Source organism: Panthera pardus, unplaced genomic scaffold (assembly GCF_024362965.1).
Source record: "Panthera pardus isolate Hobbes unplaced genomic scaffold, ASM2436296v1 HiC_scaffold_12, whole genome shotgun sequence".
In the NCBI taxonomy this organism is placed as follows: Eukaryota; Metazoa; Chordata; class Mammalia; order Carnivora; family Felidae; genus Panthera; species Panthera pardus.
This window is the reverse complement of record NW_026526677.1, coordinates 7,266,391-7,294,371: the sequence shown is the minus strand read 5'-3', so window position 1 is coordinate 7,294,371 and position 27,981 is coordinate 7,266,391. Positions and strand designations below refer to the sequence as shown.

Here is a 27,981-nt window from a genome sequence, read left to right as displayed (position 1 = left end):
GATTGAGAAAACAGACCTAGCGCTATGGCTGGGACCAAGCTGACAACCACTGACGACAACCAACCAGATTCCCCAAAGAAATCACCCTCTTAAGATAAGCGACAGCACACCGACTGCAGGGTCGAAGACGCGGACAGAGAAGGAAAGACCTGCCCTCCCTCTCCCGCGCGGGGCACAGGTCTGGGAGGCTGGCGGGCGTATACACAACAGCGCCTGCGCACCAAGGCACGAGACAAAAGGGTGACGAACTTTCGTCACCGAGCTTCGCCCAGCGGGCGGTGCCCGAAATGCAGCAACCGCGGCTGGCACGGGGACGCGATTTCGATCCGGGGAGTCAAGGACACCGCGCGCCGGAGCCCAGCTTTCGCGCCTTTCGAGAGGCAAGCGCGCAGCCGCCACAGGGTCCGCCGCCCGCGGGGCCCGGACGCGAGCGCGCGGGCAGGCGCGTTGGCGTTTGTGCGCACGCGCCCTCAGACGCGCGAGCGCGCGCGGCGACTGGGAAGGTGAAGAAGGAAGCAGAGGGGAAGGGGTGGGGTTGAACCGGGCCTCGCGCATGCGCGCTCCGCGCACACCATTTGGCGGGTTTTCCTTGATTGCTCCGTTTTGCTCCAGTCCTCGAGATGCTCCGCCGTAACTTTTAGGAAGCAGGACGTTCTCTCCAGAAGAGCGAGTTAACGAGATTTCTGCTTCCTCCCTTCGGGTGTTTGGGGCTTCTCCCAATTAAAATAAGGCGCTCCTCCGTGACTGACGCCTGGGACCTTCTGACCGCCTGAGGGCTCGGGCTGTTTGGTCCCTTTCCGTCTCGGTCTCCCGAAGGGTGAAAGGATCAGGGGAAGCTCGTCCTGCCCCTCGATCTCCACGCCGCGGGTTCCTTAGACTCCGGTCCGAGCTCGGTGGGCCGGACCCCCGGCCGTCCCCTGGGTCACCATGAGCGTGTCGGCCCAGCGCCTGGTGGAGGAGTTGCAGATCTTTGACGTGGATTGCGATGAGGCTCTGGCTGAGAAATGTGAGTCCCTCGCCTCCGCCCCGGACCCCAGCGGAGGTCCGCGCTCGCGCTCCGTGTTCCCGGTCACGTAGAACCCAGAGGGGGACCGCTTCCAAGCCCCACCTCCCCTAGATCGGACCTCTTGGTCGTTGGGAGGTGAAGAGTGAATCCAGGTGTTGAGATTTGGGATGTGGGGACTTTGAAATGTTTGCAGCGTGCTCTTGGATCCCAACTCAAAAATAAAAATACGAAGCACCACTTTAAATCAACGCAGTTTCGAAAGGGTGCACTTGGGACATGCCGGGTTCAGACTAGGCCCGGTGGCAAGAGCTGGGAAATTATTTAAGCCTCCATAACAGAGCAAGAGATTGGGGGGTGGGGGGTGGGTTGCAATCTGGCTTTTTATTCCTGGCTCCTCCCTTTCCAGCCTCCTCTTTAAATTTCTGCTGATCCCTCGTTTCCCATCAAAGCCGCTGGTGGTCTGTGCTAATATGCCTCCCTTGAGGTGGGTTTTTCCAGAATTGAATTTGAGCTTTGGTAGGAACTGTGGGGAGCTTGTCAGCTGTTTACAGAGGGAGAAACAGCCCGAGCTGGTCCCTGAACCCCAGTCCCCTCTCCTCCGGTCCAGGGCTCCCTGTTATTGGTCAGGCTCTGGGCCAGGAGCAGTTTTTCATACATAAAACCAGGATGCAAACATGTTAACTTAACGTGAGATACCAGAATAGTCCACGTTCGTATGCCCAGTGCGTTCTCCAAAATTCCTGTTGCTTCCATTTCCCAGAACTACTTTGGTAGTGACGTTGGCACGCTAGGCTTTCAATTCATAATCACTAACCTCACTGGCACTCTAACATTGCCGGTCAGACCATATTTCCCTGATCTATTCCCCTCTGCGTGTCCTGGATGGCTGTTTGCCACCTTCTCCTCCTTTGACATCTTTCTGTCCCACTCAAAAGCTGATGAACTTCTTGTTTCACCAAGGAAATAGAATTGGAAAACTTCCATAAGTTACCACCGCTCCTTCTTCCCACCTACCTCTCCTTCCGTCCTATTATAATGAATAAATTCTCCATGTTCCTAGCAAAATCCAGACCCTCCACTTGAGTCCTAAATCCCATTCTTTCTCACCTTAAGAACATCACCCCAGTAATTCTAAACTCTTTATATTTTCCCTTTTTCTCGCTCTGAGAGCTTTTTCCCCTAATAGCATAGAAATGTGGTTCTCGCTCCCCCCCCCCTTTTTTTTTTAATGTTTATTTATTTGTTTTGAGAGAGAGAGTGTGAGCAGGGGAGGGGAAGAGAGCAAGGGAGGTAGAATCCCAAGCAGACTCTGTCTACACTGTCAGCACGGAGCCTGATGCGAGGCTCAAAACTCATGAGCCACAAGATATGACCTCAGCGGAAAACAAGAGTCCGATGCTCTACTGACTGAGCCACTCAGGCTCCCCTTGCTCCTCTTTTAAAACATTCTATTGACACCCTCCCCCATTCCAATTCTCTCCTCCCCAATGACACCAAACCTCCTCGAAAGGGTTGTCTATATTTGCTGTCTTCAATTTTTTCCTCCCTCAGCCCATTTCAGGAAGCTTTTTCATCCCCAGCACTTTGCTGAAACTGTTCCTCTCAAGGTCACCGGTGACCTTCACCTAGCTAAAGTCGGGTGAGTTTTCAGTCCTCGTCTCAAATTAGCAGCATTTGACGGTCGTGTGCTCTTGGAAACACGTTTTTCTCTTCGCTTCTCAGACACTACACCTGGTTGTTTTCTTACCTTGGTTGTCACCACTTCTCAGCTCGTCCTGAGCCCCAGACGAGCCCCTTAGTCATCTCAGCCGGTCTCTTGGTTTTTCATCCCATGTGTTGCTCGTGATTCCCAGGTGTATATCTTAGCCCAGACCTCTTGCAGAACTGCAGGCTGCTCCATCCTACTGCCAGCTGAATATTTAATTGGCATCTCAAATTTTATGTGTCTAAAAACCAAGCTCCTGTATGTCCTCACGGTACTTCCTCTGCTGTCTTCCTCACCCTTCCAGGGGCTCAGGCTGAAAACAGCCTCACCCTTGACTCCTTTTTTGCTTCACATCAGCGAGTCCCACTGGCCTTACGCTCAGGATGCTTCCCATCTAGAGCCCAACCACTTCTTCCCCACCTCCGCTGCCACCACCTTGATCCCAGCCACCATCACCTCTCACCTGCATTTTGCCATAATTCTCTCTCTCTCTGTCTCTCTGTCCCTCTCTCTTTTTTTGAGAGAGAGAGACAGAATGAGTCTTCAGCAGGCTCCACGCTCCGCACACAGCCCCATGTGGGGCTCGATCTCATGACCGTGAGATGGTGACCTGAGCCTAAATCAAGAGTCAGACGCTTAACCAGCTGAGCCACCCAGGCACCCTGCCATGATTATCTTAATTGATCCTTCTGAATCTGCCCTTGTCCCCTTTAGTCTATGCTTAACACAGCATCCAGAGTGATCCTGTTCTGTCCAGACTCTCTAGTGATTTTCCAAGTTACTCAGAGTGTTAACCAGGGTAATTACAATGGCCGGCAATCTGCACCTTCTTGACCCTTCGGCTCATCTTCTGTCTCCTTCCTCCCTATGTTCCAGCCATAGCGGCCTTGCTGGTCTTGCTTCTACCTCGGGATCTTTGCTTGAAAGCTCTTTCCCTGAATACTGCACACCTCACTTCCGGTCTTCACTCACTGAAGCCTGCTCTAATCGTTGTGTTGAAAAATACCAACCCTGATCCCTTCCCCGGCTTTATTTTTCTACACAACACGCGTAACCGTCTAACATCCTACAGATTTTTACTTATTTGTTTTCTGTCTCCCAATAGTAAGCTTCGTGGAGACCAGGATTCTTCTGTTTGGTTCACTGCTGTAGTCTCATGCCTGGAACAGTGCCTGGCCCTAGTGGGTGCTGAATAAATATTGATTGAATAAATAGAGGATTATTTTCACTTTTCAAGGGGAAGGCTGCAAGCAATGAACTGAGTTCTTACTCATCCAGTTTTCCTTCCTACAGTGGTAGAGCTGTGCATTCTGTATGGACAGAATGAAGAGAAAATGGCCACTGAGCTTATAGCCTTCTGCACCAGCATAGATAACGTTCACCTGACCTCAGAGATCCTGAGCTCTTTTGAGCATGAGGTAAGAACAAAATGTAAGGAAACTAATCGTGAAATTCTCTATTTTTGCTCTTGAGGGAAGGCGTTGTGATGTATTGAGAAGCACAGGCTGTAGAATCAGGTCTGGATTCTGGTCCCGATGTGCACTTGGGCAAACTATAGAACGTGTTTCTGGGCCTCCGTTTCCTCTTCTGTTAGTGGTTCTAATCACCCATATTTTTTACGGTTATTGTAACAATTACATGAGAGTGGGTATAAATCACCTAAAACTGTATGTCGTGTGGTAGGTCTTCAAACCATTGGTTTTGTTATTAGAATTAAGTTCTTAGAAACAAACAGTCATGGGATAACTGTTCCTTTTTAGTCTATCATGCATCCTCTTAATTCTTACTTTGAGGAATTTTAGATATATGTGATTACATTTTGAACGCCTACTTCACGGCTGTGAAAAACACTTTCCCTGTTACTCGACTACACAATAATATATATTCATTATCTTTTATTCCTCAGTGTCTGAGCAAAAGATTGCCCAAAGCCTCGCACAGAGCCTCCGGGGATGGTGGGCACGCAGGAGCTAGAGACATTGTTTCCATACAAGAACTGTATCCTTTTCTGCCCAAGGTCTTTGCATGAAAGCCACATGCTGTGTTTCATAATTTGTGTAATTTTGAAACAAATAGTAGGGGCACCTGGGCGGCCCAGTCAGTTGAGCATCCGACTTCAGCTCGGGTCATGATCTCGCGGTTTGTTGGTTTGTGGGTTCGAGCCCTGCATCGGATTCCGTGTCTGCCTCTCTCTCTCTCTTTGCCCCTCCCCGACTTGTGTATATGTGTGCACGTGCGCTGTCTCTCTCTCTCTCTCTCAGAAATAATAAATGAATAAACAATAAAATAAAAACAAATAATAAAAAGTACGTACTGGGGCGTCTGGGCGGCTCAGTTGGTTGAGCATCCGACTCTTACTTGGTTCAGGTTATGATCCCAGGGTTGTGGGATCAAGCACCACGTCAGGCTCTGCATTGAGCATGGAACCAGTTTGGGATTTTCTCTCTCTCTCTCCCCCTCTGCCCCTCTCCTCCACTGGCTGTCTCTCTAAAATAAAAAAAAAAATTTTTTAAGTACCTACTATTTAGATTTCTTATCTAATCAACCAACCATCACCTTCGATTTTGGTTGTTTTCCTTAAACACTTTTTTTAGAATTGAAGTGGAGGAAGAAGAAGAGACCCTCTTGAACTCTTACACCACACCCTCTAAGGTGAGTATAGTGTTTGGAAATGCTTTCTACAAGTAGCATTTTTTTTTTTTTGTCTTTATTCTAGAAACATTAAAACGTTATCGCAACATTTGAAGTTCTAAGGGAGAGGATGAACCACGTATACAGTTCCTGCCACGTCTGCCTTTCCCATCACGGGCATAGATGCGCTTATATAACAGCAGTCCTTGTGACCATGAAGCTACCCTGCTGCTTTTTTTTTTTTTTTTTTTCCCAGTTAGCATATCATAAAATGTTTACAAATACAGTCTCTCCGTAATTACTCTCTGTAAAAATTACACAGTGTTGTATCAGGCAGAAGTCCTGCAATGGAATAATGCAGTTCTGGTGTTGGATCCCAGCCCAAGAGGTAGGATAGGATAAGTGGAGTAGTGTTGCCCTCCAAGCCTGAGTCAAAAGACCTAGGTGACCTGGGGTGAGTTGTTTTATCTGAGCCGCGGTTTCCTCAGCTATACAATCGGGATGCTTTTGTTCATTGACTGAGCAGCTGCTGAGCGCCAGGCACTGTACGAGACCCTGGGTGAACAGTGGTGAATGAAACGAGCATGGCTGGGCTCTGCCCTCAAGAAGCTTAAAATGTGTAGAAATTCATAAGCACGGAGCAAGCCTTAATGTTTCAAAGCAAGTTACCCCGTGAGAAGGAAGGTGAGTAGCTCAGGTGTGCCTGTGGCGAGCAAGAAAGCTAAAAACGTGCCCCGTGGAGGTGCTGACACAAAACAGGCACACACCACATACTGTGTGAACCTCCTGCGACTTCCCTTAGCCTAAAATTGAAGAGATCTGAAATCAGCACTTGACCGTCCCCCTAGAGATGGGCTTGTCCGGGAGCCCACACCTTGCTAAAAGGTACCTCCGCTCTTGCGTTCGTTCGGGCCAGGAACCCTGGAGACCTCCCCCAGTCTTCCTTCTCTCTCACACCCCACATCCAACTCCTCCACCGGTCCCGTCGGCCCTCCTTCCAGAATCCGGGTCCTCTCCGAGCCCTGTCCGCCAGGACCTGTCACCACCAGGCCTGCAGCACCGGCGTCTCCTGAGTGAGTGGGATGGCTTCCCGTCCTGGCTTCTTTCACTCTGTCCGCCTCCAAGCAATTCACACAACAGTCGGTGCTCCGTGCCCCTTTCGGATGCAAGTCGGGCTAGGTTTTTCCTGCTCTCGGCTCTCCCCTGGCTCTGCCATCGTCCCCGATAACGTTCAGAAGGTGTGTGAGCGTCTGTCCGGAGTTGGCCCCACTCCCTTGTCTTCCCACCCTCCTCCCCACTCTGGTGGTCTTGCTGCTCTTGAGACACATCCCACGTGTCCATCTCCTATGCCCCCTGCCTGAGGCAACGGCTCTGCCTGCGAGAGCAAAGCCCCCTCCTCCTTCCCTCCCCCGTTTTCTTCTCTTGCTCTATTCTTCTCTGTGGAACCCATTGCCATGAGACCTGTTCTATATTTACTTCTTTGTTGTAGTCTGCCTCCCTCCCTTAGAACGGAAGCTCCCTGCAGAGACGTTGCTTTGTTCGCTGCTGTTTGCCCAGAGCCTGGCACATTGGTAGTTGTTGAAGGACAGCTCTTCTGGATGAGCACGGTTGCCTCGGCTCCCTGCGTAGGATCAGCCAGAATTGCGGGACCCAGCGGGGCTGTCACGTGTCGATCTGACGGACAGCTTCACGGCTCCAGAATTTATCTGATGTGTCTGTATGTCCGGAGCTGATCACGTTCTTGGGGACTGACTCGTGGTAACCCAGCTCTCAGTAGACTGACGCAGAGATCAGATGCAAATTCACTTGACTTAATGTGGAAGTATGTACCCTCCCAGCGACGGAGACCTCCTACCGAGGACACCCATTCCTGCTACGGAGACACCTAGGAGGCTCAGTTATGCATCACACTTGGTGACCAGGGAATCAGAGTTGAGTGAGTCGGACTGAAATGAGCAAACAATATGAAATGTATCTGAAGCTCAGGGGAGACGCCGTGTGGGTTGAGCTAGAGGAATGTAAAATACTCAGAACAGGAGCTGGCACACGGAAACCGCTTGATCGTTATTAGGCCACACATCGGTGGCCTCCTGACAAAATAGTCATGGTCTTTCCCACACGAACGGTGCCACAGTGAGGTTGCCAGGCCCTTGTCGGGTCTCAGAGGCAGGTGTGCCTGTGCTATAGGGGGTGAATGTTCCAGTGGCCTTGGTTTATCATCACTATTTGCCTCGTGCAGTTGACAGCGACTCTCTGCCTCCAGGCTCACCGTAAATCCAGTGGTTATAGTCTGGCTTTCCTCATGTCCTGCCCGGCAGGGGAGAATGTGTTAGCCCAAGGATTTGAAGTTCCCAGGCCGCCAGCGTTATATTTCTAGCAAGTTAGTAAACTGGCATCCTTGGCCGTAACTTGGGTTTCTGTGTGGCGTGAGCATGTGCTCACCCCGGCTTATGGGAATATGGTACCCTCAGTCGCTTGTCCTCGCTGTGAATGAATACTGGCATGTAGTGTTGACAGACCTCATGAGCCTGGTCAGAGCGCATCCCCAAGAAGCATGACTGGAGTTGGTTTATTGACACAATCAGCTGTCACTGCGAGGGCTGAGGACGAGCACCGTGAGACTGCGTTGTCTCCCAGAGTAACCTCCTCTTGCCGCGTCCTGGGAGACAGACTGTCTTTCTCTTGAAATACTGCCACACCACCTTGGCCCCAGAGTTGGACAGCCCCTGTGTATTACAAGGGTCGTTTAAGAAAATAGTTTGAGAATGTATAGCAAAACCATAAAATCTTATCCATCCTTTGGTCCAGTAACTATCCCTAGTCAGACTCTCCCCGAAGGAAATAATCCAAATTATGGGAGACGCTGTCTGTGTAAAGGTGGGCATCTCAGCATCATTTATAATCACCCAAAACTACAAGCATCCCAGACATCCAGCAGTAGAGAAGTAGTTAGGTAAATTATTATGTAGCAATTTAATTAGCACAGCTACTAAAAAGGACAAAGTTTTTGATAATGTGGGGAATTGCTCATAATTAATATAGTGCAAAAAAAGCAGTATATGTAATATTCAAATTAAGATTTGTATTTATTTATTTAAAAAAAATTTTTTTTTGACGTTTATTTTTGAGACAGACAGAGACAGAGCATGAACGGGGGAGGGGCAGAGAGAGAGGGAGACACAGAATCCGAAGCAGGCTCCAGGCTCCGAGCCATCAGCCCAGAGCCCAACACGGGGCTCGAACTCATGGACCGCGAGATCGTGACCTGAGTCGAACTTAGACGCTTAACCGACTGAGCCACCCAGGCGCCCCAAGATTTGTATTTAAACTAAGAATAAATATTAGAATTTATATTTTTTTAATTGGAAAAATATTAAAATACCATTAAAAAAGAGTTATTGTAGGGGCACCTGGGTGGCTCAGTTGGTTGAGCGTCTGACTTCAGCTCACGTCACGACCTCACCGTTTGAGGATTTGAGCCCCGCGTCGGGCTCTCTGCTGTCAGTGTAGAGCCTGGAGCCTGCTTCAGATTCTGTGTCTCCCTCTCTCTCTGCCCCTCCCCTGCTCGTGCTCTCTCTTTAAAAAATAAAATAAACATCTTTTAAAAATGGTTATTGTGGGCTGGGCCGCAGCAGTCTCCAGCAGTGGGCAGGAAGCAGAGGGGTGAAAAGAAAATGGTTATTGTGTAAGAGTGGTAGCATAAGGGTCTTTTTAAAATCTAATTTCCATTCCAGCTACTTAATGACGGTCTTGAGTCCGTTCTCTTGTGTTCTGTCCCCAGTCATCCCCAGCAGATAGCCGTAGTGGCATAACTTCTGTACACAGCCAGGAGGAGCCCAAGGGCAGGGAATCCACCGCAGGCCAACTGGCCTCCTGGTTGTGGTCCCAGCAAGGGTTTTGTCTTTGCTCTACCACAGTCGTCTGTCCTAGACTTTGGGGAGCAATGAATCTCTGAGCTGTGGGCTTCATCCTCCTTCCTGGGCATGTCTTTGGATTCTTGGTTGATGAGAAAAAACCAGAAAACAGAAGTGACCGTCAATGAGGTGTTTGCTAAATAGTCTCCAACTATGAGCTCAACCGTGTTATCCGCCTGGAGTTGTTCCTATCTCTAATTTTGAAAACGTGCGGGGGACCTTGCCAAAACGAGTAGTAACGTGGTCCCATCCCTTCTGAGGAAACCGTGGCCGCACAGGTCAAAACCGTACGCGTCGCAAAACTCAGCAGCTGTACTAAAGCAAAGAGGTGGGGGACGAGAGCGACCACGTGAACAATTTGACAGGACAGATTGCCTGCTTGGCAGTCTTTTTCTGGGAACTGTTGGTACTTTTTCATTATTGCCTTCAAAATGGGGACAGGATTCTGATGGATCTTGGTCATAGCCGCTACAGATTTCTGTGTGGGCTTATGCTTGGAGATGGGGCCTTAAGAACAGAACCAACCCAGTCCTACCTCGTGCCCTACATTTGGGCACCATGCTTCTCTTCCTAAGGGGCTGTATACACTCGGTTAGCAACTTGCATCTACAGTGACTGGGATTCTGTCTTCTGTTTTGTTCCTAGGGTTCTCAGAAGCGAGCTGTCACCACCCCAGAAACCCCCCTAACCAAAAGGACTGTGTCTACTCGGAGCCCCCATCAGCTTCTCTCGCCGTCGAGTTTCTCTCCAAGGTATGGATCAGAATGAATCCAGCCGCCAGACAGCAGGCCTGCCCTCCCCTTTCTCTGGTTATCGCGTGGCTGACTCTACAGAGTGACCCTACGAAATGCAGGTGGACGTGTACCTCCGCGGTGCCTGGCCGGAGAGCCTCGTTTCTCCCTGCCCTCCCTGCCTTCTCTTCCTGTGTGGAAAATTACCGTGTCTTCCAGTAGTTAAGGAAACTTACTTTCCACCCGCTTTTCTGGGGCTCATTTCCTAGATCAGGAACTGATATCTTCTGTGGAAAACAACCTATCTATTCAGAAGTCCTGGAGTCTTAGGAGTCTTGCCAGTCGAGACAAATAGGTTTCCACCTGCCTCTGTTAGTTCATTTGTTGTCGGGTTTCTTCTTCTTCTTCTCTTAAGCTAAAGTATTTAGTTTTTAAAAAGAAAAGCACGTCTCTGCGTTCATAATGCTGTGTAACCCGTTTATTGTTCCTCTCTCAGGTTACAACTAGTTTCTGAGAGGTTGCTTGTCGCTGTGACTCTACACGACTTAATTGGCATTTTTATCCCCGCTGCCACCTCTGCACACAAATCCACAAAGATCACATGTGATTTTTTTTGAAATCCGTAAATGACATGTCTCCTATCGGAGAATCCCATAGGTGAGGGCCCTGCCGAATCGGAGAAAGGTTTTGGTGTTGCCACGTCAGGATGAGGCTAAGAAGCAGTCACGTTAACCGTTTAGGGAAATACTGACTGCCATCGGCCACCACCTGTGCTTCGGATCACGTCTTCCAGATTCAGCAGAGCTTAAGACTTCCCAGCTCCTTCTCTTGAGAAAGGAGGTGATCGCAGTCATTCCAGATGAGCAGTCCTTGGACTCTGACGGACAGTTAACGCCAGCTTCGTCCACTCCTGCTCTCAGGTTTCGGACGTGAGCTTTCTAGACTTCCAAGGGCATCTTTGAAACTTGCTGTATAGACGTGGTTCTCATGAGCTGAACCAGCACTATCACGGCGGTTATAATCTCTAAATAAGCAGTCGCTCAAAATGTCATGGCGTTAAAGGGCCGGTGGTCATGGCTGTCCCACAGAGTTGCTCTGGGAGGAGCTTGGAAAAGTCGGCGATGCACCGCCTAGGCATTTTTTAATGCACGCTAATAAAGCTGATGTCAGAGACTGGTTTGGTAATTTATGAAAGTAACCTCTAAATTATTCAAGTAGAGGCGGCCCTGGAGAGCGAGGCGATTAATTGAGCTCATTTTCTGTAGTCTGTCTGTCGAAAGAGGGACTCGTAGCACCAGTTGCAACGTCACCCACATAAAACTGGCCCCTGCAGAGTCTCGGCGCATTAAATGAAGACCGTTTGAAATAGACCTCTCTGTGAGCTGTGTGCACGACCAGAGGATTAGAGGGCCTCACTGTCATCCAAGCTGTTCAGCAGTATTTGTGTGTTTTTGTTTACCAGTCAGTGAGAGGAAATACGAGAACTTGTCAGTTGAGCCTTGAAGAATGGGAATATTTGTTCACCAGCTGACTGAATTCATTACATCTCCACCTCCGTAGACACTGGGGAAAGTTGATTAATTCCTTTTAACTGTGTCTTATTGGGGTGTCTACCTTAAACTACATCGTGAGGAATTAGATGTGCACAGCAACTTCGGGCTTATCCACAGCCAGGCTCTAATGGTATTCTAATAAGTGCTGAAAAAAAAAATCGTAAGAAACCAAGGAAAGTGATACTTGAAACTTGCTTCTTAATCAGTTCAGCGTTTGGTTTGGTTTGGTCATTTGAAGCCAGGAGAAAACCCTTTAAAATCTGTCTCTGTCTCTAAACTTACCCTCATTCCTGGAATTCCTTAAAGGTCCGGGTATGTCCGACCCCATTAAGCTGATTAGATTTAGAAAATGTGAGGCCAGCTTGACGTTTGTCCAATCCCCAAGGTGACCTCATTGTATTCCCCTCTCTCTTTAGATACGAGTACAGTAATATTTACCTGTTTTGCTTCTGATCAGTGCTACTCCCTCTCAGAAGTACAACTCGAGAAGTAACCGCGGAGAAGCGGTTACCTCCTTTGGCTCAGCACAGGGAGTGTCTTGGTCTGGAAGAGGAGGGGCTGGCAATATCAGCCTGAAGGTCTTGGGGTGTCCAGAGGCACTAACCGGGAGCTACAAATCAATGTTTCAGAAGCTTCCAGACATTCGAGAAGGTGATTGTTTTTCCCTTTGAAATTCTGGAGCGGTGTCTGGGTGGCTCAGTCGTTGAGCGCCCAGCCTTGGCTCAGGTCATGATCTCATGGTTCGTGGGTTCAAGCCCCGCATCAGGCTCTGTGGTGACACCTCAGAGCCTGGAGCCTGCTTCAGATTCTGTCTCCCTCTCTCTCTCTGCCCCTCCCCCACTCACACTCTCCCTCCCTGTCTCTGTCTCTCTCTCTGTCTCAAAAATAAATAAAACATTTAAAAATTTTTATTAAAAAAGAAAGAAAGAAGTTCCAGAAACTATAAAACCACCTGGAAAGGTATAAAGTAACGAAACTTTAGCAAGGCTGGTAGAACGAGTCCCAAGGTTGCCTTTGAATATAGAAGTCAGTAGGTGTCCTCCACACGCCCCTGTTAGTGGAGGGACATGAGTGGAGGGGATGCTCTCAGTAATTCTCCCAAGTCACTTTGCCTCCCTAAAGAAAAGTGCTGAAGAAAAAGCACGTAACCATTTCCCAGTGACAACCACTTGAACTATGTCAAAAAAGCCCAAGTGAGGTCAAAGACACTCACGGCTTCTTCCTTGTAAAGAATGGAAGACGTTCCAGGTTGGGCTTGACTTCCCCTAAACCTCACTGATGACCAAAATAAAAGGAAGACTGGGTTGCGGGGATCCGTGCTGACTCTCAGGGATTCTGCCACACGATATGTGGCCAAATGGAAGGCCACTTCAGCAACCCGATTTCGAGAGATTCGTTAGGCTTTAGAAAGACGTCCTGGACGCCCTCTTGCTTCTGGCTGACTTTAATATCTTACAGCGTGTGGTATTTTTCTCCCCTTGGCAAGTGGAATGTCCTAAACATGATACTTTTTCCCCTCTGGGATTTCAGTTCTGACCTGCAAGATAGAAGAACTCGGCAGCGAACTTAAGGAACATTACCAGATTGAGGCTTTTACTTCCGTTCTGGTCCCAGCTCAAGTAAGAATTGTTCTACCAGTTCTTCCCAGTTACTGTTGTACTTTTTAACTGATGGGGAACAGGCATCCTTCTTGCGTCCTTTTTTACGTCTTGTCTACATTCTAGTTAGAACATCCGTCTTGGTCAAATTTGATAAAATGGATCCTTCTGAAGAAAGACCTACAAGAACTGTCGGGTTTTGTGACCAGAGACGGTCATTTTCTGTGCACTTGGTTAGGGTCTTGTGCTCAAGCAAAGACTGAGGCCTTTTCCTTTTAGTGGTAAGGCAGGTGCCCCCTGGAGATTTCCTACAAATAGAAGCATTCAGTTATCAGGATATGAGGACAACGGCAAGAATAGGGAGTCTAGAAGCGGTGACTCCTAGTCTCCCCTAATCTGGTCTCTGTCCTTAGGGACCAACTGTTGCCAGTAGTATCTTGAATGGTGATATCATCTAGCGTATGGATCAGTGCTTTCTCTCTAAAACATTTTTTAATCTAAGGGGAAATGTGTTCTAGAACATTCCTTATGGTACTTCTGTCATTGTTTGCATTCGGAGAAGATTGACCAGTTGGGGAAGATATGCAAAACCATGTCATAGAAGGAAGTTTGGGAAAAGATTAGACTTCCTCAGTTGGCCCCAGGAGTGGGAACAGGATAGAGGAAGCCCCGGGGAGAGAAATTTCAGCTCAATTCAGAGAAGAACTTCCTGTTAAGAGACAATATGGTATGTGGTTAAGGATATGGCTCTGGAGCCAAACTTCAAACCAGACTACCCACTCTTTGACCTTGATTAAATTATGTAACCTGTTGGGCTGATTTTTCTCATTTGTAAAGTGAGTACAATAACAGTATCCACAATTTCACAATTGTGAAAATCAGACAGGTTAATACACGTAAGCCTGTAGAACAGTGCCCGATGTTCATGAACTCGACAGGCCTGAGCTACTGTTAATAGTCAAAACTCTCCAGAGATGCAGTGGGCTGCCTTGGGGTGCAAGTTTCCCTTTACTTGAGATGCTCAAGCTTAGGTGGCCACTTAGAGGGGCTCAAGCATGGGGGTGGGGGTGCAGACAGACCAAATGCCATTTGAGTGTTTGTTCTTCTGCCGTGAGAGGCAGTGGTGATTCTCGTCAATATGATGCCCCGCCAAAAAATATTTGCCGTTTGGGATTTGCTTTGTGATTTATTCTGTTGGCCTCAGGTTTTGAGCTCCTGTCCCAAAGACTGTCATTCTTTTGTTATACCTTCGGTAGGAGCCTGTCACTCTGCTGGGCCAGATTGGCTGTGATACCAACGGGAAGCTGAACAGCAAATCCGTGATTCTTGAAGGAGACCGGGAACATTCCTCAGGGGCTCAAATTCCAGTGGATTTATCTGAGCTCAAAGAATACTCTCTATTTCCCGGACAGGTGAGATGGGACGTGCGAGGGCTGTTCACCCCGTAGTACATGTAGCGGGCTGCAGCTCTGGGGACAAGCGTTCTGTCACCGGCTGCCTGTCACTTTCAACCTGTGGCGGCGGGGGGTGTAGCTAGAGCCCAGGCTCATGGGGATTCCAGCTTTCCCCCAGTGCTCTGACCTCGGCTCTGGGATCTGTTGCCGGGGTCCAGCTCCACCCCACGAGATGTGTCATTCTGGCCACATTCCTTATCCTCTTGAAGCCAGAGTGTCTTCATCTCTAAAATAGGAATAATAATTCTTACCTCATAGGATCATTACAAAAAATTAGGTCATCCATATAGAGCATAATTATTACTAATACAACCCCTTTGTTTTCTTTTTTTTTTTTTTAAGTTTTTTATTTATTTTGAGAGGGAGGGAGAGAGAGAGAGAGAGCAAGAGTGAGTGAGCACAAGCAGGGAAGGGGCGTGGGGAGGTGGCAGGGCAAGAGAGAATCCCAAGCAGACTCTACACTGTTACGAACCGTGAGATCACGAACTGTGAGATCATGACCTGAGTTGAAACCCAAGAGTCAGACACTTAACCGACTAAGCCACCCAGGCTCCCCAGCCCCTTTAATTTGTTTTCTAAAAAAATACCCCCACGTTTACAACTACAAAATGAGATAGCTGGACTTAGTACCTAATTTTTTTTTTTTTAAGTAAACTACCCCCAACGTGGGACTCAAACTCACAACCCCAGGGTCAAGAGTCGCATGGTCTACCCACTGAGCCAGTCAGGTGCCCCGATACTTAATAATTTTTAACTGTATCAAAATAGTTTATTGCTGACTTGTCATTTATCTCCCATTCTGCTTCTTGTCCTTCAGGTTGTAATTCTGGAAGGAATCAACACCACGGGTGGAAAACTTATTGCCACCAAACTCTACGAGGTACCCCGGCAGTTGCCCAAACCCCCTTCCCACCCCCACCCCCACCCCCACCCCCACCCCCGCTTTGCTGCAGGCACAATACATGCAGTTCTGACTGTCCTGGAAACTCATCCCTCTTGAGAGCCTATCTGTTTGCTTCCCAATTCTCTATAAAATGGGAAGCTGCCTCTAGGCCAGGGGTCAGCAAACCATTTCTGTAAAGGGCCCGAGAGTAATTATTTCAGGCTAATTTACAGGACATACGGTCTCTGTCACAATGACTCAGTTGTGCCGCTGTGGCATAAAAGTGCCATGGACCCCCCATAAGCCAATGAGTGTGGCTCTGTGCCAGTAAAACTTGATTTATAAACACAGGAAGTAGCCAGATTGCACCCATAGGCCCTAGTTTACCTATCCCTGCTCTAGGTGATAATCCTCCACTGATTTTCACATAGTGCAAGCAGAAGTCTCAGATTCCCTGCTGTCCGGTCCTGGCCTAGGGAACTGGTACTTTAAGCACCTGTCTTGAGTTATGAGATTAGCCGTGACCTCCCATTACGTGGATTTCTTGGTCACTCTGAGCCATACAGAAGAATGGCAGGTATCATCAGATCTGTGAGCTTTTAGCTCCAAGGAGCAAGACTGAGGCTGCTTTCTTATGCATCTCAGCCCTCCCCCACCACCCTCCCTCCCATCTGCAAAGGCTATCTGCCTGGCCCCCTCCCATGCCGGTCAGGGGCCACCCCTTTTTTTAACCAAAGATGGTGCCTGGGGTAAGGCCTCAATTTAGCTTTTCTCCTGTCTTTAAGGGTGTGCCGCTTCCATTTTATCAGCCCACCAAAGAGGATGAAGGTAAGCCTGGGTCCAAACGTTGTTTTGCTAACAGTGAATATGGTGGACGAGGTTCCTCAGGCCCTGAGAAAACTGCAGAAGCTGCCTGGGCGCACCCTGGCGGAGGCTAGGGGTGACAGCAGATTGGTGGCTTCACAGGCGCTTTGTGGAAGGCCGGGGTCCGAGCGCAGTGAGCGTTGCCACCTGGGTTCTGGCTACAAGAGGCATGCCATTTGTATCTGGAAGTTACTTTATGAGAGGGAAAATAGGAATAGTTTATATAAAGAATTTCTTTGAATGCACTGTGTTATCCTGGATGGGATCCGGGAAGAGAAAAGGGACATTAGTGGAGAAGCTAGTAATACCCAAATAAACTCAGAAGCTAAGAGTAATGAGCCAGCGTTAATTGCTACGTTTTGACAAATGCACCATAGTCAGGACGCTGGGGGCATTAGGACATTACGGGACGCTGGGGGAAGGTATATATACAGGAGCTTGGTGCTGTCTTTACAACTTTCCTATGTTTCTAAAGTTATTCCAAAATAGCAAGTTTATTTAAAAACTAGACAAATTTAAGAAACAAAACATAGAGGAAGGGAAGGAAAAATATAAACAGAGGGAGGCAAACCACAAGAGACTCTTTAAATACAGAGAACAAACTGAGGGTTGCTGCAGGGGTGCTGGGTGGAGGCATGAGCATTAAGGAGAGCACTTGGGGTGGGCACTGGGGTGCTATGTGTAAGTGATAAATCACTAAATTCTCCTGAAATAATTATTACACTGTATGTTAACTAACTTGGATTTAAATAAAATTGAAAAATTGAAAAAAGTAGACAAATTTCTAAGGAAGCCCAGAGTCATTTGATAACTAATCTAGAGGGGAAGGGACAAAAAGAAGTGTTAACAGACTGCCTCAAAATAATTCAAAGCATTTTTGAAAGCAAAGCAGAAGACTATTGAGGACTCACAATGAGATGGCTGACACCAGGGTATTGTCAACCCCCTGTGCACATTGATAGTGATGAGGTCATTCTTGGAGATGACCTAGAATCAGGAATGCAGTTTAGGAGTTTGTGACATTGCCCATTGTATCAGAAGATAGGTGTTTCTGGCAACACGAGTAGTTTGGTGATGTTAGGTCCACTTCAGGGGGTGAAACGAAATTGACATGAGATGCCCGGAGCCTCGCTGTATGCCAGGGAAGCCTCTGGAAGCAGCTGAATAGGTTATTAACAAACATTTTTGACCAAGGTGTTGAGCCGGGGACTCGTGGAGACAGAGTAAGACATGGGCCTCGTCCAGCTGGCACTTGGTATTTACTCCAGGGTTTACATCTCCTGTAGGCTCCTCAGAACCAAATTTAACTTTGTCCTCTGCCCTATCGTTGCATGAAACTTACTCTTCTCCCTGAACTGTCCATCTCATTTCATGGGGTTCCTGCTCTGGTTGACCAGTAATGCGCACCCCCCCCCCCCCCGCCCAGGCCCTGCAACGTGTGAATAGGTTACTCTATATGGCAGAAGGGACGTTGCAGGTATGCTTAATTTAAGAATCCCGAGTGGGGGGGTTATCCTGGACTGCACAGGTGGGCCCAGTGCAAATACAAGGGTCTTTGTAAGTGGGGGGGGGGGGTGCAGAATGATCCGAGTCAGAGATAGAAATAATGGCAGGCTACCGGCTTCGAAGGTAGAGGAAGGTTCACGAACCGAGGAATGCCAGGCAGCTTCTAGAAGCTGGAAAAGTCAAGGAAACAGTTTCTCACCTGGAGCCTCCAGAAGGAACACAGCCCTGCCAACACTGATTTTAGGACTTCTGACCTCCAGACCCGCGATAATAAACCTGTGTTGTCCTTAAGCCACTAAGTTTGTGATCATTGTCCCAACAGCCATAGGAAGCTAAAACACGTTGAGAAGGCAGGGATCTTCGGGTTTTGTCAGTGAGAGCCACAGAAACTGGTTCGGACTTAAAAAGAGAATTTGTTAGGGGAAATCCAGCTAGCCCACAGGTAAGAGAGGCAGCTAGGAGCGCAGACTTAGAAGCAGGGAAGGGCCTCGCAACTCGAGGTATCCGGCTAGCAGGTATTCCCCAACTATGTCGCCCGGTTACCTCTGGCTGGAATAGGTCAGCTCCACCCTTTTTTCTGTTCTTGGATAGTTCACCTCAAGATTCCAGAACCAGGGAGAAGAGCATGGATGGCTTAAACTGGTCAGACGTCTGTCTCCGGGCCAGGGGACGACAGTACACTTAATTTGCAGCCCCCAGACTGCTTTCCGGAGGAGAGGGCTGGTTCTCCCAAAGGAAAGCCGATGCTGTGGGGAAAAGGGCAGTGTGCGACAGGTGGCCAAACGCCACACCTCTGTGCCGCTCACGCGGGAATCCCATTCCGAGCCTCACACCCAGCCCATCTGGCCTCCTCCGTGGACCGCATTCGGCAGCCACACGGGACCACCAGATGTTCCCTCACGCCACACACACTCAAACCGCACGCTGTGCAGGAGACTGCCTTGCCCTGGCTCCCGGAAAATCCTACTTACAAGCATAAGCAAAGCGAAATAAACCAGTCACCGAAAGATAAATATCGGGTGGTTCCACTTACATGAGATACTTAGAACGGCCAAAATCATAGACAGGAGAATGGGGGCGGGGGAGGAGGAGTTAGTGTTTAATGGGAACAGAGTTTCAGTTTGACAAGGTGAACAGAGTTCTGGGAATGAATGGCAGTGATGGTTGCCCGGCATTCTGGATTCTTTTAATGGCACTGCAACGTACACTTAAAAATGGTTAATGTGGTCAGTTTTATGCTGTGCTTTTTTTTTTTTTTAATGTTTTTATTTATTTTTGAAAGAGAGAGAGAGACAGAGCATGAGCGGGGGAGGAGCCGAGAGAGAGGGAGACACAGAATCCGGAGCAGGCTCCAGGCTCCGAGCTGTCAGCACAGAGCCCGATGCGGGGCTCGAACTCATGAACCGTGAGATCGTGACCTGAGCTGAAGTCGGACGCTTAACCGACTGAGCCACCCAGACGCCCCTATGTTGTGCTTTTTTTACCCCAATAAAAAAGGGAGGCAGCGCATTAGCAGACCTCACCTTGATCACGTCTCTCCCGATGGCTTCCTCCCATCGCTCACGTGTGCTGCTAGCAAACCGCCTGTCATGCTCTGGCTATTCGCGTACTTCCCCGTCTCTGGCAGCTGATGGAATATTCTTTGAGGCTGGGAATGAGGTCGTATTCTTGGATTCCCAGAATTGTACACCTAGGGAGACTCTCAATTGAATCCTGGGGCGGTTTTTTCCCTAATCGTCCTTTCTGCCACCGTTCCATTTTCTTCTAATCAACACCTCATGATCCTTTCTGTCTTAGATTTTGAGCAAAACATGGTCCTGGTGGCCTGCGGGCCATACACGACCTCCGACAGCATCACGTATGACCCCCTGCTTGATCTAATTGCCATCATCAACCGCGACCGGCCAGATGTCTGCATCCTGGTAGGAAACCCTCCTGGGACAGCTTCGCCTCGTCGGGCGGGGGGGGTACCAATGGGAAAACTGGGGAAGAGACTCTGGGAAAAGGCCCAGTGTTATAGGAGGCAGCTCCCCTCCATCCAGGGTCACAGCCGGGCACCCCCACCCCATCTGTTACCTGTCCCGGGCTCCACGCGCAGCCTGGAGGGACAGATAGATCCCGGGCAGAGAACCACTAGGAGGGTATGTGAAGGTGCTCACAGACACTGTGTGGTTCTGACACCTTTGTTTCTCTCCCCTTGGGCCTGTTGCAGTTGGGACCTTTCCTGGATGCTAAGCATGAGCAGGTTGAGGTAAGTGACCGGGGCTGGGATGGGCAAGTGCCGGATTCTTGCGTTCAGTTGACCCTCGCTGTTACTTCCAGATTTCGGAGTTTACGCTGCATCTGTAACAAACCTAAATTAATCCCTGTGGCTAAACAGAAAAACATTGTAGCGGGGCATTTTTATAAAGATACGGAATTTGAAGGCTTCACTTCCCCAGCACACGAGGCCGTTTGGAAGCTGGGGGAGGGAAATACAAAGCTGTGAGTCCTGGTGTCCCCTTGGGACACTGCCTGCGGAGGCACAGGGCACTAGCTCGGATGCAGGTGTCCGTGGGTCGCGGAGCTGCACGTGCAAAAGCGCCCCACCAGGCTGCTGCCCTCAGCTCCTTGCCCCACACCATGCTGTCCCTTGGTGCATAAAACACAAGATGCCCTTCCCAGGGCATCTCTCGGCCGAGAGTTGGTGCCTCCTGCCCTTCTCTCTGGATATTGTACCTTCCACAGAAAGGATTCGAGACGCTCTTCCTTTTAGTCTTTCTCTCAGCTTACATTCCAGAGGATGAATTCCTCCCCCATCTCCTCTCCTGCCCCCTGGTAGACTCCGCTCCTTGAGGACAGAGACACGTCTCTTTCGTCTGTATCCCCTCCAGCTCCTCGCTCAACAGCTGGCCCCTGAGGTCACTAACGTGTTAGGCAGGTGAATAAAGGCCAACGCCTACCCTCTCGATCGGTGTCCCTTCTTCTCTTGCAGAACTGTCTGCTGACAAGTCCATTTGAAGATGTCTTCAAGCAGTGTCTACGGACAATTATTGAAGGGACACGAAGGTCAGAATTCAGAATGTTGGACAGAACCTTAAGCTGCCTAGTTTCTCCAGGGCTTCCCAGTAAGAAGCTGAAACTGATGGAAAGCAATGGTAGCCCCCACCCCCTTCGTCCTTTTGAACTACAGAGAGAGGATCCAGCTCTTGACCCTCAAGTGCACCGACGCCAGGTTAAGAGGCATCTCTGTCAAACACAAAGATAAACACACTTGACAGGAAAACGCTTCATAGACTTTCGCTCTTCCCTTGCTTGTTCTTTTACTTCCTTCCTTTTTCTCGCTCGCCTTTGTATAAGCTCATTCCATGGGAATCTTCCCAGCTGATTCTGAGAAGTGTTTGATGAGTTAGTTACCCAACAAAATCCCCAGGGGCCCCAAACATCTTGCTGCGCGAGCGATTGTTTTGGGGTGAGCCCAAGTCCTTCCCCGGCGTCAGAGCTTCCCTGGGTTTCGAGGGGCACTGCTGACGGCCAGGAAACCGTGGTAGAAACTCCCAAGAGGGTGGGACCTTGGATCCTCGCCAGGAAACCATGGTAGAAACTCCCAAGAGGGTGGGACCTTGGATCCTCGCCGCAGACCGAGGGGAAGGGACGGTGAGAGGTCACAGTGGCGATGAAAGAGATGAGCGGTTCTAATTTGAGAGAAAGGGCACTGTTCCAGGAAGAGTCTAAAGCTGCATGTAGGAAGTTAAGCAGGAAGCTGACCTCCTCACTTCCTGTCCCTGCCCTTCCAGTGCCAGGGTTTGAAAGGAATTGGGGTAGGTGATGGATCTTCTCCTCCAGGGATTTGCTTGCCTGTAGCTGAGCTCATAAGAAATACACATTCCTGAGGCTAAGCTTTTAAAAACGAGTCTGTAACAAAGGTGGTTCTCAAAACAAGATGTATAATCTTCCGCCCATCCGCCGTGAGAACTGATCCCAGAGTCGATTAGTCAGAATACTACCTTCTTGTATGGGCAGCACGGCCAGCGTGGTAGGCCTTGGGGATGGGGGAAGACACCCTCTAACTTACCTGCCAGTGGGGGACTTGAGTCGTGCCAGTGACAGCCTGCATGCGACTGGGTCTCCCCTTCCCCCCGCTCCCGTCCACAAACGAAGACCATACAGTGCCTGCCCTCTTGCCTCCCACGTTGTTGTGACCCTGGCCGGGTTCATCAGAGCTGGAGAGCGCCCAGCGCTCCTCCTCTGAGATCGCCCCCCTGCCCCCTCCCGGCATCCGGGAGCAGGGCCGGTGTCCCCTTCTTTCGGGTCCCCTGGGGATGGGCAGGGACCTGCATAGCAGTGCCCAGTGGGCTGGGTGCTGTCCCTGTGACATCGGGTTCTGTTTTTGGTTCCTCGCCCCGTGTGGTGGTGACAGCAGTGGGACAAACAAAGAACAGACGGGGCATTGTCACCGTGGGGTGAGCACCCAGCGCCGCCAGGCACTTTCATCTGTGGCCAGTGTGCGCCTCAGGGCAGGGAGAGCCGCCCCCCCTTCCCCTAACTGTATATAAGTGGTCAGCGTCTCCTCGTTGGGGGAATTTATTTTTATTCCTGAGAGCTCAGGAACGCGGAGCACAAAGCTGATTTATCAGTAAAAGCCAGAACTATTGAGGAAGCACCCCCTCCACAGAGAGCTGAGCCGCAGAGGGAGCGGCCGCGGGGACCCTCCCACCGTGATGCCTGAGGGCTGTGCAATGCTCAGCATAGTTGGAATTTTCTTTCGGATCCCTCCCCCTGCAGCCACTTTATAACCATGAGCGGGAGGGCTGTTTTCTCCTTAACCGTTGCTCTTCCAGAACCTTCGCTGAAACAGAGGGGCCAGCTGCACAGCCGCCTTTCGTGTCCACCACAGACTGAGCCCGTGGGGTCCAGAGCACGGCGAGTCCCATTCGGGTCCCCCCGCCGGGACTTGGGAAGTGATAGTGCACTTTTCCATGTCAGAGGGACCTTGGCATGCAAAGTATCTGTGGTCTCAAGATCCTTATTCTCTGTTGCAAAAGTCTCAGTTCACACTCTGAGCAGGTATGACAAACAAGTGACAGATGTGACCACAAGCACCAATGCCTTCATCCCTGTACCTGTATCTGGGAAGGCCACACATTTTAAGCAAGAGAGGGAGCTGGCAGGGAGAGCTGTTGATGAGTCTTGAACATGCCCCCAAAGTGACACTTTGGGCCTGTGTGGTTTGTAATAGGCCCCACTGCCAAGCACCGCTGAGGGAACCAGGGAAACAGGATTTTTTTTCCCCCCCTTTTCCTCTTTTGTGTGGCTGAGGAGGATAAACAGTTGGGTCCCAGAGTTCAGGGTTTTTCTTCGATTACATGTTGTTCCCTAGAGATTCCCCCCTTCTGCCTCCGTCAGGGAATCACTGCTTTTGCTGTTGCTGTTAAATATTCCTGTCATTTTGGCAACACGGGCTGCTGAGAAAAACTTGGGGCCTCGCTTCCGCACGCGAGAGGCACGGGGCTGGCTCGGGGAGAGGCCACCTGCGTTCTTCCCCATCCCTCTGAAGGTGTTTCTGTCTCCGTCGTAATTCAGACCGAGCGTTCTGTCGGGAGGGTCTAGTTTGATCCCTGAACGGGAAGGCCGTGTGTGCAGGCGGTCGGCATGCCTGGCCTCTCCCCGGGAAAGAGCCCCGGTCAGGGAGACTAATGCCCGTGAGCTGCGAAGACGCAGAACTTTGGGTTCGGCTCTGACTCTTTGTTCTAAACCTTGTCTTTCTAGATTTTCTATATCCCAACTTCTCCCCTTTTCCTACCAAACGGTCCCATCCCTTCCCCAGTGGAACATCAGAAGAAAGTGGAACACCCGGAAGGAAGCATGTCCTGGGTGACCTGAGCCTCGTTGAGGTAGAAGGGTAGAGATGAGAACAGTCGTCTTTTGCTCACAGTGTCGCATGGGAAACAGCACCTCTTCTTCTAGAATTCAGTTCTGAAGTTCCTCCCTGGATGTAGGCTCTCGTATTAAGCTGCGACGTCTTCAGTCTGTCGTCCAGCTGTTCTAACTCAACTGCGCTCATTTTTCTCCCTCTTCTGATGCTTTTTTTTTTTTTTCTGATGCTTTTTTGACAAAGTAGCTCTGGCTCCCACCTCGTCTTTGTCCCATCGCTGAGGGATGTGCACCACGAGTCCGTGTACCCACAGCCACCCTTCAGCTACTCCGATCTGCCTCGAGAAGACATCAAGGTACCAGCATCCTTCCCCTGAGAAGCAGGCAGCCCGAATCCAATGTGCTGCGGGGGACCCAGCTCTTCCCCCTAAGCGGAGGGAGGGGGGTGCCTTTTGGGGGCATGGATAGGGCCTGAATTTTAAGCTTCTCTTTTTTTTTTTTTTTTTTTTAACGTTTATTTATTTTTGAGAGAGAGACAGAGCATGAACGGGGGAGGGTCAGAGAGAGGGAGACACAGAATCTGAAACAGGCTCCAGGCTCTGAGCTGTCAGCACAGAGCCCAACACGGGGCCTGAACTCACGGACCGCGAGATCGTGACCTGAGCCGAAGTCGGCCGCTTAACCGACTGAGCCACCCAGGCGCCCCTTAGGCTTCTCTTTTTAACAAGCGAATGTGATTTACTCTCTGTTGGTTTGCTCCCCCTTTCGGTGGTCTCCCCAGCCCTGGGAGACGCCCCACTTTCATGGCGAAGAAGTTTCTAGCTTTGGCGTACAAATGCTCGTCTCGCCCCTTCAATCTAGCGAGTGCGGTTCGTGTCTGAGCCCTGCAGCCTCTCCGTGAACGGAGTGGTCTTCGGCCTGACGTCCACGGATCTGCTGTTCCACATGGGAGCCGAGGAGATCAGTAGGTGAGAAGCAGTTCTGGGCCAGCAGGCAGGGCAGTGGCTTTCTAGACCAGAGAATCGAGGGGCTGCTTGGCAGCCTTGCCTGGGAAGTCCCTCAAGCAGCACTTTGTGCCACACCCTTTGGCCATTAGAGTTTCTCTGTCCCCAAGACGCCAACTGGGTACGTTCGTTTCTGCTACGTTCGTCTGCAGTGTCGGAGACCCCAAAGAACCATGTCTTTGTGCTTCCTTTATAATCCTAGAAGTTCACCTGCTTTCCTTCCCCTCCCACCTTCGTGACCTAGGCAGGGGTGGGCGTCCCTGCTCCGGGAGAATGAACGGGCAGCCTCCCTTACCAGAGCAGGTGTCGTTCTGCAGAATCAGACCCCGCCACACCTGCTGAGCGTAGGTCCGGCAGTTCAGTTCCCCCGTCACCGGAAGGAGTGTGAAGCAGTTGGCATGTTGGGCGAGACGGGTGTGCGCTTGCTGGCTGTGGTTGAGGGTCACCCCGACTGCACGCCCCCACCCACTGGTGGGCCCCTGGCCCATTCTTGCACGCTGCGGTTCTAGCCAACGGCCCACTATGGTCTCGTCACCAGGGATGCCTGCCTTTTCCCTCCGCAGCCCGGTGGCCGGCTTCCCTCCTCAGGTGGGAACAGACCGAGCTCTTTGGGGGTGGGTCTTTGAACTTCCCCAGAGGTGCCCTCCCGTCACCGCGCACGGGCCGCGTCGCTTCCCCCTAGTTTATGAAAGCCTTGAGTCCTCCCCAGAGAGAAACAGAAGCTGAAAAACAGGGCTCTGCATTCCGTTTCTTGCTTCTCTTCCTTCCCCAGTTCTTCCGGAACTTCAGACAGACTCAGCCGAATCCTCAAGCACATCCTGACCCAGAGGAGGTGAGCCGGCTCGCTGGAATAACTGACCGTGAAGAGTGTGCTCCGGGGTCCGGGGCTCTGACCGATTTGATTGGGAGCGCCTTCCTTGGGCCACTCCCGGGGAACTCTGCCCTGCCATGACAAGCCCGCATTCTGTCCCCCAAACACAGAGGAGCAGGAAGGACAATCTGAAAACATGGATGCAGAGAGGGAAGCCATGCGGGAAGGGTGGGGCCCGGATCAGCCACTGCTGACTGTTTCTCTCCGTCTCTGTAGCTACTACCCGCTCTACCCTCCCCAGGAAGACATGGCCATTGACTATGAGAATTTCTACACCTACGCCCAGCTGCCTGTCACCCCAGACGTCTTCATTATCCCATCAGAGCTGAAATACTTCGTGAAGGTGGGTTTGGACTCTCCTTTTTCCCAGAAATGCCGGAACCGGTCTTTGACTTCCCCTTCTAGACCACTGGTCCTCGCTCTTCGTGCTGGGGACGGTGGCCTCGTTTGTTTGGGAGAGGTGGTAAACTAATCTGTTAGTAAAACGTGTAAGGAAAAAGGCATCCCCCTGCTCGCCTGCGCCCCAGAGCATGGTGCTCCGTCGGCCCAGCCTGGGAGTCCCAGGGGCGGGCAGGAAGCCCCTCAAACAGTGGCTGTCACCTGGGGCCATGTCAGGGTGACCTGGAGAGGTTTCACACTTGCACTTGCCTGCCCCTCCCCTGAATTCGGATGTGACCTCCAGGGGGATTTCAGCCCTTTGGCTCTTTATCATCTATGCCACCCAAGGCCGGTTCCCCCCCCCCCCCCCCCCCGCCCTGCTCCGGGTGGGTCCCTCACAGGGGATCTTCCCGACCAGTACCCCTCTGGCCAACCCAGAGCCATTTCGTCCTCAGAAGGTAGACATTTGTCCCCAAGTCTGGGAGCCGATTGTTACCCTGCCGGTTTACCTCCTTCATTCTGTTTCAGAAGCTCCTAAGGAATTCAGGGTTTTCCAATAATAAGTTAACAGACTTGAGATGGGTTCGGCCTTCCTTTCCATTTTATAAACCCCTCGCTGGGGTCTGACGGTTAGATGATTCCAACTTTCTCACGTCGGCCCCTCTCCTTTCCCCAGGACGTCCTCGGCTGTGTCTGTGTGAACCCCGGGCGCCTCACCAAAGGGCAGGTGGGGGGCACCTTCGGCCGACTCCTCCTCAGGAGGCAGCGGGCCGAGGACGGGGAGGGGAGGCGGAGTCCGTGTGCGGCCGCCCAGGTGGTCAGGATCTGAGGCCCTGGTGCTCCCATCATCCCCCGTCATGCGGCCTCATGGACACGTGAGCCCAGGAGCGGCCTTCCCACAAGAGCCCAGGCGTGGAAAGGTAGAGGAGGCAGGCAGCGAGCTGGAGAAGAGGCTGCGGGGTCTAGGCCTGGCGGGCAAGGCCTCGTGCAGCTGGGCCCTGACTCTGAGTCGAACTTCTCGGGAGGAAAGCTGCTGTTTCTTCAAGTACACGCAGAGTCCAGAGAGAACCGGCCGTGGACGCGGCGTGCTCCGAAAACGCAAGAAGCCTTTTTGATTTTTCTACTTGATATCAGACACGGAAACAACTTTTGGAGAAGTAAAAGTAAATTCTGAGGAGAACTTCTGAGTTTAAATCTTCTTCTGCGCTCTCTTTTTCCCGGTAGAACGAAGAACATTGCCTCCCGGACCTGTGCCCAGAGAAGGCAGAGCATCTGTCACACTGGGTTTCTGTCCAGCCCCAACCCTGATCCCCGCCCCCGGCCCCTGAGGCCTCTGTGCTGAGGAGGTGTGCTGGGCTGGGGCCCTGGGCCCGGGCTACAGAGCAAGCAGCTGGCTGCGTGCCCGGCCCTCCCCGTGCAGCCCTCACATGCACGCTGTGGTCCCAGCCTGACCTCTCCATCTGGAGGGGGCGGCCGCACGGAGCCGTGCCAAAGCCGGATTCCCTGGTGCCGACCCTGCCAAGTCGCACAGCGTGGCCCGGTGCTCGCCCATAACCCCGAGCGCTTGGACAGCAGGGCCCTCCGGGGTCCCCCGACGTCCCGTGTGTCCTGGCATCTGGGGAAAGGCGGTCACTGGTTAAATGCGGGGTGGGTTTCTGCCCAAAGCTGGCAGGCTGCCCTGCCTCGTATGCCAAAGCCAAGACCGGAAACCCCAGCTCCTGGGCCGAGGGAAAGTGCGAGAGGGAGCAGCGGGTGTCAGTGCCTATGCCCTGAGTCAGAGATAAATAGGTGATTGAGCGGTGTCCAACCTTTGCCTCCCACCTGGGACAGTGAGGTGGAATCAACGGCAGGTCTGACCAGGCTTGGGTGAAACTGGTCTCCCTTTGAAAACAAGCAGCTGCGGTTTTGCTTCATTCATTTTATAGGCGCCTCGTCTGAAGACAAGAACCAGGGACAAGCCCCAGCTTGGGGAGCTGATTCTCCCTCAGGATCCCCTGCACGTGAAGCACCCAGCTGCGGGGTAGGGGACC

General features: G+C 51.0%; 1 protein-coding gene across 4 annotated transcripts; it reads left to right on the top strand.

The window, feature by feature from the left end:
• The first annotated feature begins 81 nt into the window (after positions 1-81).
• POLA2 (DNA polymerase alpha 2, accessory subunit) lies at positions 82-27,131 on the top strand. 4 transcript variants are annotated; one of them, XM_053899470.1, is made up of 18 exons: positions 114-1,006; positions 4,005-4,129; positions 4,618-4,709; positions 5,306-5,363; positions 9,902-10,008; positions 11,998-12,191; positions 13,071-13,159; positions 14,395-14,550; positions 15,410-15,472; positions 16,261-16,303; positions 19,643-19,767; positions 20,058-20,096; positions 20,820-20,893; positions 23,946-24,054; positions 24,560-24,666; positions 25,475-25,534; positions 25,790-25,916; positions 26,628-27,131. In XM_053899470.1, the coding sequence occupies exons 1-18, from the start codon at positions 928-930 to the stop codon at positions 26,778-26,780; spliced, it is 1,800 nt and encodes a 599-aa protein (XP_053755445.1). In that variant the 5' UTR covers positions 114-927; the 3' UTR covers positions 26,781-27,131. The 4 variants fall into 4 exon arrangements, 3 of the variants coding, with proteins under 3 accessions (XP_053755445.1, XP_053755446.1, XP_053755447.1); XM_053899471.1 differs by having other exon boundaries at positions 115-1,006; positions 3,949-4,129; XM_053899472.1 differs by lacking the exon at positions 114-1,006 and adding an exon at positions 1,413-1,490.
• Positions 27,132-27,981: the final 850 nt, after the last annotated feature.

Coding starts and splice junctions, on each gene's coding strand:
- POLA2 (XM_053899470.1), top strand. CDS start 928: ATGAGCGTGTCGGCCCAGCGCCTGGTGGAGGAGTTGCAGATCTTTGAC. Junction 5,364..9,901: donor CTTACACCACACCCTCTAAG/GTGAGTATAGTG, acceptor TTTTGTTCCTAG/GGTTCTCAGAAGCGAGCTGT. Junction 16,304..19,642: donor GCCCACCAAAGAGGATGAAG/GTAAGCCTGGGT, acceptor TTTCTGTCTTAG/ATTTTGAGCAAAACATGGTC.